Source organism: Hipposideros armiger, unplaced genomic scaffold (genome assembly GCF_001890085.2).
Source record: "Hipposideros armiger isolate ML-2016 unplaced genomic scaffold, ASM189008v1 scaffold_96, whole genome shotgun sequence".
Lineage (NCBI taxonomy): Eukaryota > Metazoa > Chordata > Mammalia > Chiroptera > Hipposideridae > Hipposideros > Hipposideros armiger.
Window position 1 is genome coordinate 2,706,330 of NW_017731446.1, and position 15,206 is coordinate 2,721,535.

At 41.3% G+C, this 15,206-nt stretch overlaps 1 protein-coding gene across 1 annotated transcript; it reads right to left on the reverse strand.

The window, feature by feature from the left end:
* Positions 1-7,039: 7,039 nt before the first annotated feature.
* LOC109384552 (rho-related GTP-binding protein RhoG-like) lies at positions 7,040-8,273 on the reverse strand. Its single transcript, XM_019645998.1, has one exon. The coding sequence runs from the start codon at positions 8,166-8,168 to the stop codon at positions 7,593-7,595; it is 576 nt and encodes a 191-aa protein (XP_019501543.1). The 5' UTR covers positions 8,169-8,273; the 3' UTR covers positions 7,040-7,592.
* Positions 8,274-15,206: the final 6,933 nt, after the last annotated feature.

The window sequence follows — 15,206 nt, forward strand, 5'->3', positions numbered from 1 at the left end:
AAATCAAGGGCTGAAAGAAAAGGTCAATAGAATCTTCCAAAGTGTAAAGCAAAATGGCAGAGGGAAAGAAATATTTTTAAAAGTCCAAAGACTATATGGAGTCACACCAGGAAAGACAAGATTCACCTAATAGGTCTAGAAGGAGACAAGAAAATTCAGGGAGAAAATAAATGAGAGAAATAATAGAAAAAATTTTCTAGAGTTAAGATAGAAGTCTTTAGACTGAAAGAACTTACTGAGTGCCAAGCAAAAGAAATAAAAATAGACCCACACTTAACCATAACTTTGTGATTTTTATAGTACATGAAATACTAAGAGAAGATCCTAAAAGCTTCCAAAGAACAAACAGGTCAACTACAATGGAACAAAAATCTGATTGGCACCAGTCTTCTCATCAACAACACTCAGTGCCCGCAGAAGACAGTCAAGCGCTGCCTTCAGAATTCGGAGGCTCAGAATATCATTTCCTGCCAAGCTATTACTGAGCTGTAAGGGTCAAATGAAGACATGTACAGATATGTAAGAACTCAGTAAGCCCCCCTCTCACTAATCCTTTCTGAAAAAGTCAATTAATGATAGAACAATAAAAAGAAAAAGGAATCCAAGAATGAGAAAACCTGAGATCCAAGAAACGCTAGTCCTAACCCAGGCGTGCAATGATGGGGAGGCCAGGAACGACAGCTGTACAGCAGGACAAGAGAGCAACTTGTTTCAAACAGAAAAGAATGTCTTCAAGCAGAAAGTGGATTCCATGCAATGGAGACTAAGATTAAGATCCTGGATAAATTTAGTCATATGGTGAAGGCATGTGTTTCTTTTGTTAAGAAGGAAAAAGGAAAGTAATTAAAAACAGCAGAAAACTGTATTCCAAATATAAAACAAACTAAAATGTGGTAATATTTTGAGCAACTACTGGAGTGTTTGAAAATGTAATTATTTGATCTTGATGTTTAGAGCATCCTTATCTATTGGCACAGGGCTAATAATATAGATTTACCTTTTCTATGCTAACTGATGCATTTTGTTCAGCAGCAAGTACTATTTACATAATCAAAATAGTGTAATTGCTGTGTAGGGACTTTCAATACTTAGCGTCAACTGAATGACCATTAATAGAACAAAATGTAAATGTTATAGACTGACAATAGTTGACAGATCAAGAGGCCTATGGAGAAGGGAAAAATGTAGAAGTGTTCTTTATCTTATGTAATAAATAAGGAGGTAAGAGATATAAAGGCTTTACAAAGATGGTGGAGCTAGAAATGTGCGTTTAGTTATAAATATAAACCAATAGAAAAATACAGTAAATACTAAATAATACTATATATTATTTATACTAAAATAATACTGTTACTAACAAAATATGGAGGATGAAGCAGGACATAGTGCGGGAGACCAGCTCCCGCAGGGTCCAGGGGTTCCCTCAGGTGGAGGCGGAGTCAGCCAGGAAAATGAAGAAAGACGTGCGGAGACACAGGAGCGCTTTTTCAAGAAGAGAAGTGTCTCCCTTTATTTTACAGCATGCCCCTTTTTATAGTGGGCAGTTGACCATTATCTCATCAGTAAAAAGTTCTTTTACATAGTTTAGATTAGGGTTTTACTTCCTCGTAATTCTTATGCTTCAGGGTACAGCTTGACTTTTTCTTATGCTAAAAATCAACTTATCTTAACTGTGTTTTAATCCTTTTTGCCTATAGTGACTATGTGACTAAGGCTAATCCTTTTACCTATAGTGACTATGTCTACTCAACAATTATCCTAAACACTATTAGTTAAGCAGGATCTTAAGATTTATAGGGTGTGTACTTTGACCTTTACTGAGACTAGTAGTGTGACTAAAATTACCTTTAGTATATAAAATAGAATTATTGTGATATATCTATTAGAAGGGGTGTAAGATCTTCGTCCTACTGGGGGGCATCCAAAGGGGAATTTAAATCTTTTAAGATAAAGCAGTATCTGTTTCTCAGTCAGAGCTTCAGAATTTGTCACAATAGCAGTGCGCTTGGCCATGTCAGATACCGAGGCGCAGCCGGCTCCCGGCAACATAGGACATAATTCATTGATCATATCTCTTGGCAGGGAGTTAATAGTGTTTACAGCTGACAAATAAAAAATTAGGCATATAAGCAAATTATTTAGAGCTGAGAGTGACTTAGTCCATTCAGGCTGCTATAACAAAATGTCATAGGCTGGGAGGCTTATAAACAACAAATTTATATCTGGCAGTTCTTCTGGAGGCTGCAAGTCCAAGAGCAGGATGCCAGCACGGTAGAGTGAAAACACTCCTCCAGGTTGCAGACTTCCAGTGTATCCTCACAAGGTCCAAGAGTGGCAGGGACCTCTCTGGACCCTCTTTTTTAAGGGCACTAACCCCATTCCTAATCACCTCTCAAAGGCCCCAAGTCCTAAACTGTCACCTTTGTGGGGGGCTAGGTTTCTACATATGAATTTTGGAGGACACTAACATTCAGACCATAGCAGTGATCAAAGGAAAGAAAGTTAGGAAGGATTTAAAGTGATTGCCTCTAGGGCAATATGTTTTGATGAAAAGCATGTCTTTGCGGTGGGATGCGGGGACAGGATACGTGTACTTTTCATTTTCAGTCCTTTTGTACTTTTAGATTTTTTTTTTAACCATGTACACATTATACTACTTTGATAGTTTAAAGAAAAAAAAAAACCTTGAGTTTAACTGGCTCCTCCCATTACAGACTTTGAGACCCACAATCATTAACTGCAAACTTTTTTTATCTCCTTAAAGGAAGATTTAAGTTCTTCTTTAAGTAACAGGGTAAGAACCAACATTTAAATAAATTAGTTATAAGGTGTTAGGTGAAACCAAATGAAGTTTTGACATATGAAGATAGCAGTTTTGTATGGTTCAACTTAATATATGCTCTTTTCACTAAAAGAGTGCTAATGAAGCCAAAACCCTAATTATGGCCTGTTATACACCATATGCTTCATTTCTTATCTTGATTTTTCTACTTAATTTAACTAAAAAAATATATTTTTGAACCTCACAGCTCTGTCAAAAACACAAAACTATTTTCAATCATAGAAAGGGCTAAGCCATCAGTCTCCAGTGAGTTTTGGCATACTTTTGTTTGATATGTCTGTTACAAAGCAACTTGGTAACTTAACTCAAATTTGAAACTAAAAGGATGTCATGTGAAGGCATCTATTTAATAATCAGGCTTCTTGGACATGTAATATGCTGGAGTAATACATACTACAATTTTTCTATTTTTTTGTGAAGAGCTCTAACTAATGAGGGACGAAAAAGAATTTCTTTGTACAAAGGCAAAGGACACTTGAAAATAATGTCTCATACTTAGTCATTGTTTTATAATAATCCTTGATAGTATCTGAATCTCAAGTTTGCCCTAGGCTTTATAAAACCAACGCAAAACTCAAATACTCCCACCAAATTTGAGTTATTTGATTTCCTAGTCAAGGATCCTTCATGAGCCTTGTCATTCTAAACCTGACAATTTATTTCTGTTACCATGAAGGACTAAAAGCTATAGAGAATGTGTAGTTTCAAATTACAGTTCTTGTTATTATAGTAAGATAAGCATATTGCTGATAGACTCCTATATCTCTAGGCAAGGGAACCTGGCGATCAGCTGGTCTAAGCCCCTCTGTTCCCAGAGGAGGAAGCTGAGGCCCAGAGAAAGGGAGAAATTGAGCCTACACAGAAAGTTGATGAGATATGTAAAGTAACCAAAGAACCTCCACTTCTGGTGAGAACTTCTCTTATACTGTGCAGCTTTCTTAACTCAGAAATTCACCATCAAAAATATCAGTTTTGGGGAAAAGAAAAGAAAAACAGAATAGGTTAAAATGGGCTTTTGTAAGCCTGGAAAATCATGATTCTCCAGAAATTCTATAGAATTAAAAAAAAAAAATGTTGCCCCTCAGAGGTCAGGAATAATGATGGTAAACAAAATACTTTCCATATCCTGAAGTCTAGGCCATCCTTCTATGAATAAGAAAATATGGGCAAAAAGAATAGTAGATACTATCTTTCCATATTCCATCTCTATGTTAACAAAAATGTCTCACAAATAATGATCGGGACTCATTTCCTTCTATTCAAATAAGCTGTGGGCTTCTGGTGTGTTTGCCAGACAACTCCTAGGGCAAAGTTGGAGCAATTAAAAACTTGACTCCAATTTTCTAGTTCCCAGAATTGCATTATCTGATAACATTAATAAATAATTATTAATAAATATTAATAAACATGATTTACTATTTAAACACTCTTTTCCTTTCAGTTTGATGTTTTGTTTTCAGTGGAAAATAATTGTGTCAGAAAAGTGACTGTGTTCTTTTAAGCAGGAACTATCTGTCACAATCTGAGAGGAACATGAGGGAAAATTCAAAAGTCACTTTAGGCAATATGTCAACATTATTTCCTAAGAGACTTGAGAATGTCTCCAGGGGAGTGGGAATTCAAGTTCCTTGAACTAATTATTGTGTTGCAACCAACTCACTGTAGGACCATAGCATAATTACTTGTATACAAATTCATTATCTCTAATGTATTGTGTACAAGAATCAGCTCTGCCTTACTGGGATTATAATAAGGAAAATGGTCTTTTGGTTAAATGTTGGTTTGGGAGTTAGGAAATTTCTGTACATACATACTGTATTTCAACTTCCTGTGAATCACATAAGCTTATATTAGCTAATGATCTTTCTGCAGCAAACAGAAAACGAATTTACTTAAGCAATAAGGAGAATTTACAGGTGAACATAGCTTAAAGTCCAGAGGGCAAACCTTTTCCAAAGAGCCTATATAAAGTAAATAAATCCTCAATTCTTATTTTCCATTTATTGGTTCTATTACCAAAAGGTGTTTGTTTTTAAATTATTTTTTCTTGTGAAATACACATTTTTTAGAATTAGTTTCAGCTGTACAACACAGTGCAATAGTTACTTACACTTTTTACCCCTCGAGGTGACAACCTCCCTCCCCCAATCCGCCGCCCAACTCAGCATCCGCAATAGTTTAAATAAAACTCCCAAATTAGTCTCATTGGCCTCCTTTGTCTCACTGCCCTGACGTGGGGCAGTGAAAAACTACTGTGTTTGCCCTAAGCCAACCATGGAAACCAGGCAGATCAGATATGCTGAATGGATCATGCCCAGGAGGTGGGTCAATCCTTTTTAAATACATGATTCAGAAATTTGGAACAATGTTAGGAAGAGGAAAGGGGAGATAAATCCTATAAAAAAACTAACATCTCAATCTAGAGTCATTCATGCATTCATTGATTCAACTAACATTTCTTCAGGGCTCACTATATGTGAGGTCTTCATTTTTTGTTTTTTTTTAAAGATATTGGAGAATTGGGGAAGGGGAACAGTGTTGGGGAATTGGGGAAGGGGAACAGCCAAGTTGTCCTTTAATCATAGTTGTAGAGGGCACAGCTAGCTCAGCTCCAAGTTCAGTCACCAACCGGCCGCCAGTCGGCAGCTCGAGTCCGCTCAGCTCAAGGTGCTTTGTTCAATCTTAGTTGCGGGGGGCATAGCCCAGCATCCCATGTGGGAGTCAACCAGCAACCTTGTTGTTAAGAGCAAAGGCTCTATCCACTGAGCCATCTGGCAGCAGCTCAGCCGCAGAGTTCGGTTTTAGTTGTGAGTGGGCAAAGCCCACCATCCCATGTGGGAGTCCAACCGGCAGCCTTGTAGTTAAGAGCGCACGTTTGGCCGGCCAAGTGGTGCGTTGGTTAAGAGTTGGCTTGGGAGCGTGAGCTCTGAGCAGCAGGGCCGCAGTTCAGATTTCACGTATGAGGGCCACTGATGTTGCGCCCTCTACAGCTAAGATGGTGAACAACAGCTCCACCTGGAGCTGGGCTTCCGTGAGTCGCCCGCGATAGTGTAGGCTGCAGTGAGGCTGCAGTGGGCTGCCGTGAGCGGTTGGCAGCTGGTGTGAACTGCCGCGAACCACCATCAGCGGCTGTCCAGTGGCCAGCAAGCGACTGCCTCACCCGGGAAGAGCACAATAATACCAACATGGGCCAGTGAAGTGACGGCCTCTACAACTAGACTGAAGAACAAAAGGACAGCAACTTGTCTGTTCCCCTTCCCTGATTCCCCAATGCTATTCCCCTCCCCAAATTCCCCCAATAAAAAAAAAATCTTAAAAAAAAAAAGAAAAGCGCAAGCTCTAGCCCCTGAGCCACTCCGGGGCAGCTCAGCTCAAGGTGCCAAATTCAGTCTTTACTTGCGGGTGGGAGTAGCCCACCAGTCGAACAGGCAACCTTGTTGTTAGGAGCACGTGCTCTCACCTACTGAGCCATCCTGCCACCTGTTGGCAGCTCAGCTCAGGCACAGCTCACTGGCCCATGTGGGAATCGAACCTGCAATTCTGTTCAGAGCTTGCACCATTGAGCAACTTAGCCACTTGGCCAGCTCATGTGAAGTCTTCTTTTTCACTGCATTTCTAGCTTCCCCTTTAAGAGCCAGCACCAAGAATGGGACCTCAGACTAGGGACAGAATTATGAGAGAGATTAGGAAAACTGGTCTCCCAAGAACCTTCATATTTTTAGAGCTCATTCCTTAGATTTTCAAGTTTCTGGGAAAGGAAGAGAAATAGCCATTCATACATCCTACCCAGGTGCATCTTCTTGCTGTACCATTCACAATTTGGGGGTTTGAGGGACTCTTTAAAGCCTATTCACAGACCCAGGTTAAGAACCCTTGGGCTATATGAATCACTAAGATATAAAAGTGATCCACTTCTGGATATAAGATTTCCAATGATATTATGATTTGACAATGACATTTGAAAATACAGACTTGCTTTTCTGAATGGCCAAGGAAAGAGAAGCATACTTTTCTTGGAAGATGAGTGGAGGGGTAGTTACAGCATTTAGTGGTTAGACTTAGGTTCTCAAATGCCACCCAAGCCCTGGGTGGAGTTGAGTGAGAAAACTTAATCTCTCTAGCTTGTGGGTTATATAAAATAGGAAGGGAGGGGAAGTGTTTATATATATATATTTTTTATTTATTTTTTTACACAGGAGGTTTTATTGATGCTGATGGGGGTAGGAGCCCAGGGGGTGGGGTGGGGGGCTGAATCAGTCAGCAATGCATAAGGCCTGGGCATATGGGGGCAAGTTAGGGCACATTCATCTTCTCAGAATTCTGTGATTACTTTGAGGAAGAGAGAGCATCTTGAGGGGGGAGCAATTCGAAGAGCAGCAAGGGAGAGGTTAGGGACAGCTGAGAGCCCCTAACCTGAGGGAAGGCACCACAGTAGGCAGCAACATCTGTGTGGAAAGCTGGATCAACTGGTCAGTAGGGGAAAATGGGGAGGCGGCACTGGGTTGGCTTCTTAGGGAGGGATCCAACCTTGGCCTGGGTGAGCTCTCAAGAATACCTGGAATTCCCAAGCAGATTGGGGCAGGGCCCAAAGCCCCTTTCCCTGTGGGCCTCCTTAAGGAGAAATAGGCATTCAGGGAGCCCCCTGGCAAGGGGTGCCAGAATTAGTCCTTAAGGCACAGCTGGGGGCAGACAAGGCGCCAAGGCACAACTGGTGGGGGGGCAGGGGCAGCCTCCAAGCTGAGTGCCAGGGTCACAAGAGGATGCAGGACCGCCCACGCTTGATCGGTGTGGGGTTGAGCACAGCCCGGACAGCCTCAGCAAACACTTCCTTGATGCCGTCCTGCTGCAGGGCCGAGCACTCGAGGTAGCGCACAGCATGGATCTGCTTGGCCAGTGCCTGGCCCTGCTGCGGTGTGATGGGCGCCTGGCCCTGCTCCTTGAGGCGCCGTAGGGTGTCAGGCTGGGCTCTCAGGTCCTTCTTGGTGCCCACCAGGAGGATGGGCACATCAGGGCAGTGGTGGCACACCTCTGGGTGCCACTTGTGCCTCACATTTTCACAGGAGGGCGGACTTGCAATGGAGAAACAGATGACAAAGACGTTGGTCTGAGGGTAGGAGAGTGTGCGGAGGCGGTCGTACTCCTCCTGGCCCTCTGTGTCCCACAGGTTCAGGTTCACTGTGCGCCCATCCACTGCACTCTGGGCACTGTAATTGTCGAACACTGTGGGGATGTACTCCTTGGGGAAGGCGTTAGTCGTGTAGCAGATGAGCAGGCACGTCTTCCCCACCGCCCCATCGCCCACCACCACACACTTGATACTCTGCATGTGGGTGCAGTTGCTGCAGTGGAGGCAATGCCTCCTCCTTCTGGGCCCCTCTGGATGCAGTGACCTGGAGCCCTCCCCGCAGCGGGGGAGCTGGGGGCGGTGGCAGCAGCAGGCCGGAAGTGCTCATATATTATGGATGTTCCCACTGACGGAGCAGGAAAGAGCAAGAGAGATAACAGCAGATTAAGGCCTTTCCCCAGGCTCCCTTTGAGAAAGCAGCCTTTGGGAAAACATGCAGAAAGTGAGAGGCAAGTACCACTGAAATGTTTTCAACCATGCTTTGACTGTGAATGCCCTGTTTACAAAGCATTCTGAAATAACCAAGTGAGTCGCTACATATCTAGGATATCATAAAAAGAAGGAGGCCCTGATGATTGTACCATGGCCTGGCATTAAGAACCCCCCCCCTCTCTCTTTCTCCCCCCCCCCGCTTTACCTTGCTAAATCTGTGGACCCTGAAGATCCACTGATATTTTCTCTTCTACGGGGAAGAATGTTTTGGCGTTCAACAGTAGGCCTTGATACTCCTAGTGTAAACTTTGGAACTTGTTAGAAGGTGATAGAGGAAACAGAAGACAAATTGGAAAAGCAGAGAAAGACAACAGCAGGCCTTGTGACCCAAGTTTACAAAGTGGTAGGAAATAAGATGTGATTTGATTCTTATGAAGATTTGACTGTCTATGTCTACAATAAATGTTTTAGTAGAAGTCCTTTGGGTGTTCTTGAGGGAGAAAAAGGCACTACAGTAGAAAGGTGGGATCTTATTTCTAAAACAAATGCACATTGGTCAGGAAGAAACTGAACTTCAAGCTTTAGTCCCCATCTTGACCCCGTGCTCTTCTTCTACAGGACATCCCTCAAGGGCATGGCTTTGAGCTGACACTTTCACTCACTGTCTGTGGTCTCTAGGGATGGATTCTCTCAAATAGGCGAATACCAGCAGAGATTTTCTATTGTGTCTCCAGATTTACAAATAGAGCTGATCCTCAGTTACTTTGGAAGTTAGGACAAAGTGTTTCCTTGCAAATCTTTGTAAGAGAGGCTTAGTTAGGTGATAGATATCCTTCGGGCACATTGGACTTCAGGGATGAGCCAGCCTTCCCTGAACAGTGTTTTCTTCCTGGCATTAACTTGGGGGTTGAAAGAGGGGAGGGGTTACACACACACTAAAGATAATACTTGTCTTCATAATTTTTTCAGCGTCGTTTCCTTTTAGACCCAGGAGATAAATGGGTCTTCCTATAGCAGTAGTTTGTCAGCCTTTTCTGACTGCAATTGAGATTTTGAGGCAGTTCATTTGCCTGGTGTAATGAAATTGTCTTGGAGCTTTTGCTTGGCTCCTAACCACCCCCACCACCCACCTCCAGGCCCTGCCTCCAACTCTACGAACAATGCTTGTGGGCAGGAGACCTCTAGAGCTCTGGTCAGAGACTCCTTGGCTCAGGATGGAGTTGGTCTTTCTCTTTCCTGCCATTGCCTTCATGGTGGTTTCCGGGTTTCTAGTAACCAAGTATCTGCCTACCTTCTTGTTCCTGGCTGACCCTTTCTCTGTTCCTGAGTCCCTAGTAATTGCATTTCCATTCTAGTTCCTCAGTGAGGCTGTTGCCCTCTCTTCCTTCCATTAACTAGATTTGTCTGACCTTGAGTTCTAAACTCCTATGCCTGATTCACCTGCCTACAGTCCACCCCTCCTTGGCATGGAGTTGTTACTGGAGAACAGACCCTTCTTGGCACAGTGTCCAGGTTCTTGGCATCGTGAGCAGAGAATTGAACGAGACACAGAAATACAGTGGTGAAAGAACAATTTATTAGAAGTGAAAGTACATTCCAAAGAGGTGGAAGTGGGCCCGAACACAAAGGAGTGGCTCAAAAGGTGCTGACTTGTGAGGACTTGGAGTTTTTATTTCCTTCTCTTCTAGAATGGGCTACTCCTCTCTAATCGTGGGGCTCCTGTGATTGATATTGGCTAATGGTTATGGTAAACAAGGGCAAGTTTGGCAGAGGGGAGGTCTTTGGGGCAGTCATTTCCCATAGGCTGTGTTGGACGTGCAGGAATGTTACCTGATGTAGCTAGACACCTCAGAGACCCAATTCCTTTCTCTAACTGCCTGTGCTATGTTCCCCTTGAGAGATGTGATCCCCATAAGTCTCTATGGGAAGCTGAGGGACAGATCTCTTCTTCTATATCTGCTCTCTGCTGAATGTGGCTGTTGTCCCTACCTATTGGGGATTCATGGGACTTTCACCCTATCTGATCTTAGATGAGGGGAACGGGTCTCTAGATCTGCCTGGAGGACCATGTTGACCTCTGTGGTCGGGATGTACTGGAAGTCTTGTTGGGGTATCACTTGTAGCCCCATGGCCCCTAGATGAGGAGAAATAGATTTTAGTTAATAGAGTTAAAAGTGTTGGCCCAAGAAGCAGAATTCATAGCCACTGACGCAGGGTGACTGCGTGATGAAAAATGTGTTCAGCTTCATGGAGCCTGGCCTTTCTTCTGGTTTAACCGGTCATTCAGTTATTGTTCACCCGGGAGCTGGGCCTGGAGAGAACGCTGTGCTACAATAACCATAGTCAACAGACATTAATCACAAGCTTTAGGGTAATTATTTAAGCAGGGGGTAGGAGATTTCTATGATTCAGGTTAAAAACAATCTATTGTTTATGATTAAGAAACTGATTTGAGAAATGACTATAACCAGGGGCTATGGAGCTAAAACAATACAGAAAAGGAGACTCGAGTTTTTATAATGAGAAGCTCTTTTGTTTGGCCTGTATCAGAGTCACTCACCTGGCAGAGATGTAAGAGTGTTAATATTTTCATTTGGGGCATATATTTCACTTACCTTTCATTTTTAAAAAATTTTTAACAGGCAGAAAAATTTACACCTAGGTTATTAAATTTATTGAATGCCTTGAATCTCCCTGAAAACAACTCATTAACTTGCTAACATTGAATTGTAGCAGCTGACAGGAACACAAGCAAGATAGGTTAAATAAACTGGACAATCACCTAAGATCTCATAAATACGTGGGAAGAGGCTTAAATATCAATGTGATATAGACAACTATCAGTGTAAACATTTCAATAAAATGTGAACCTGCTGTAACAGCCACCTGGTCAAGAATCCCATTTTAGCTTTTACAAGAGATCAGAAGCTTAAGAATTAAGAATCATAGTCGTAACAATTGCCATAATTATCTTGTTTAAAACAGGAGGGAAAGGGCCGGCAGAGTGGCGCGATGGTTAAGAACTCGCTTGGGATGCCAGAGGGCCCCGGTTCGGATCCCACATGAGGGCCAGTGACACTGCCCTCCACAGCTAAGACGCTGAACAACAGCTCAACCTGGAGCTGGGCTGCCGTGAGTTGCCGGCGACGGCGTAGGCTGCAGCCCCTGCTGCAGTGGGTTGCCATGGGCTACCGTGTGTAGCCAGCAGCCAGCGTGAGCAGCCAGCAGCCGCAGTGAGTGGCCGTCCAGAAGCCGGCGCCTGATCTGCCTCACCCGGGAAGAGCGCAATGATGGTGCCAACTTGGGCCAGTGAAGCAACGTCCTCCACAACTAGACTGAAGAACAAAAATGACAGCAACTTGTCTGTTCCCCTTCCCCCAGTTCCCCAGCACTGTTCCCATCCCCCCAATTCCCCAATAAAAATCTTTAAAAAAAAAATACAGGAGGGAAAAAACATTGGTATATTCTGTTTTATATCTAAGTTATCTTGGCAGAAAAAAATGAAATGTACTTCAACTTTGCAAAAAAGAATTTGTTTGGAGCATCTTTTCCTAAAGACAGGGGTTTCTGTCTCTGTTCTAATCATTGAAACAGTTCAAGTGGTTACTAGAGGGTAAGTGGGGGAGAGGGGTGGTAGATGAGGGTAAAGGGGATCAAATATGTGGTGATGGAAAGAGAATTGACTCTGGGTGGTGAACACACAATGCAATATATAGATGATGTAATATAGAATTGTACACCTTAAATCTATGTAACTTTGCTAACAATTGTCACCCCAATAAACTTTATTGAAAAAAAAAGAAAAAAACAGTTCAATAGACCAATTGCAGTATTGAATTTTAAAAGAAAATTTTCCTTTATGAACAGTGTATGAAACTATCTAGTTTTAGCATCAGGATTATGCAAGACCAACACATGCAAAGTGAACTGTAAAGGTCTTGAACTTTTTCTGGGCTCTGAAACCATTGATATTACCTGGGGTATTTATTCTGTAAAAGTTTGACAGAGCTCATGTATTTCAGTTAGGGTGTTTTTGACTGCTAGTCACAAGAAAAAAAAATCTTTACACAATAAGAGTATATTTTTCTCATGTAGCAATTCCCAAAGTTGGTTTAGCGCTCAACCTCATAGAGAATCCGGGCTCTTCCCATCTCATGCTCAGTGGGTCAACCCCGTGTTCCTCTGGTCACAAGATGACTGCAGCAGATCCATAAGGACTGTCCCCAACAGGGATGAAGGAACACGGTTTCCTCACACATCCCTCTCTTTTTTATTTTTTTATTTTTTAGCTGAGCCACCCTGCTACCTGTTGGCAGCTCAGCGGCTGCTCACCTCAGGCCAGGACCGGAACTGCTGTTGTTCAGAGCTCACACTCTTGAGCGAGCTCTTAACCAACTGAGCCACTCGGCCAGCCTCATCCCTCTCTTTTTATTGGAGAAGAAAAACCTTTCCCGAAAGCATATCCGTCTCTCCCTCTTCTTTCATCTCATTGACCACTATTTGGTCATATGGTATCTTTAGCTGAAAAGCGATAATCTACTATTACTAAGCTTTCCACATTTTACTAAGCCATGAGACATTTCATATTATATGGGGCTTATCTCCTCCTTGAACTCTTAGTAGTACTCAACTTTATGGGCCACGTGGGCTTGTTTTCTTTTTTGAAGATAGATCTTTGACTACCTATTTCTTATGTTATTCTTGGTAAGTTCAAACTTTCTTGAGTTTCTTGAGTCAATTTTGGTAATTTATTTTTCTAGAAAGTCAATCTCCCATGATCTGGATTTTTAAACTCATTGGAATAAAGTTGTACATAGCATTTAAACTTTTAAAAAAATCTCTGCATCCTGTTTTCATTTCTAATGTTACTGTGTGTTTTTTTTCTTTTCTGGATCATACTTGCCAAAGGCTTTCTATGTTTTGATCTTGTCAAAACAGAATTTAAGTCTATTGTTTTTGGTTTTCTATTTCATATTATCTACTTTATCTTTATTAATTCCTTCCTTCTGTCTTACTTGGTTTATTTGTTTCTTTTCTAGTTTCTAAAGTTGAAAGCTAAGTTAATTTATTTTCAACCTTTCTTGCTGTCTAACATCTGGATTTAACATTTTAATTTGCTCTCTGAGAAACACTTTTGTTATGACTCAAAGTTTGAGATGCTTTGTTCTCATTGTCACTGTTTTCTAAATAATTTTACTGCCCCACCCTGTGGGGGAATTATACCTCCTTATCCCACTGATGGTAGACTTGGCCATGTGGCTTGCTTTAGCCAATCATGCGTGGAAACAATATCCATTCTTTCAGAGCCCCAATGTGGTTCCATCATCTTTATTTTCCTTCTACAACAAAGTCCTAAACAGGGCTGCTCCTTCAGCCTGCATACCAGACCAAAGGTGATGAGGACAGTGGCAGATGCCCTAGGATGATGATGTAGTGTGAGTGAGAAATAAATCTTTGTTGTTCTAAACCCTTTGATACAGCTTTAAATAATTTAGTATGCATTTTTAAAGGATAATAACATCCTCCTATGTAGCCAAAAATGACATTTTACATCTAACAAAACTAATGACGATTTCTTAACATTATTCAATACTAACACATATTCAAATTTTTCATTTGGCCCCCAAATTTCCTTTATAGCTGATATGTACAAACTTGAACCAATCCAGAACCATGCATTCCATTTCTTTGTTATGTTTTTATTTTTTCTGTGTTATATTTTTAAACTATCTTTTAACCTAGAACAGTTTCTTTTCTAATTATACTGATTTATTGAAGAGCTCGGGCCATTTGTCCTAAAGAATGCGCCACCTTTTAGATTGATTTTCTTCCCCCTATTGTTGTTCCGCTTGTCCCCGTATCTGCTATATATTTCATGTAAATAAGTTAGATATAAACATTTGGTTAGATTCAAGTTAAACATTTTTGACTAGACTACAATATATGTGGTGATGTGTACTTCAAATTGTATCACATTAGAAAACACATCATAGTTGGTTATTTCACCATTATGATGCTAATGGATAATGGACCACTACGTGAAGATGGGGACAGCCTGATCCTTCCATTATATAGTTATGTTTTTATCTCTTATGACCAGAAAGTAATGCAAGTGCTATCATTTAGGTGTCATATGCATAACAAGCACTCCATCCAGAGAGGATTTAACATCAATTGAAAATCCTTGCCAGAATCAATAGTATCAGTAGGGACTATAAAATGATTCTTCTGTAATTTCCCTTCTCAGTTGGAGCCATTTGGTTTCTGCAATACAGTTGCTACTGGAAAGGCAGGATAAACCTGTAGTTCTTTCCCTCTAGTTATCTGCTTTCAAAGTAAAGAGTTGGTTCAAATGATGACAAATGAGTTTTTTCCTGTATTTCTCTTGTCGTTATGGACATCTGAATTTTCTGAGATTTGATATTTTTCAACCAACTATTATAATTCTCTTTTCATTGTTCAAATAATTTCTAATGCAATCCCTAAGGAAATTATTGATTCTAGTAGAATCCTTCACATAGGGAAACAGAAGCAAAGAAACTCAAGTCACTACACTCAGCAAGTCAGTGGAAAGGTGTCTCTCAACAGGGAGTGATTTTGCTTCCCAGGGGATGTTTTGCCATATCTGGAGACATTGTTAGTTGTCATAATTATTTTAATGTTGTATTTAATATTGTAGTAATTTAAAAGATTTAAAGGAACACCACATTTAAGATTTAAGACAGTGACATTATAGCTGCAACACACTGCTTTGTTGATATTAAAAGGAAAAATATCATGACTTTAATTTTTTAAATTGGTGGGTTA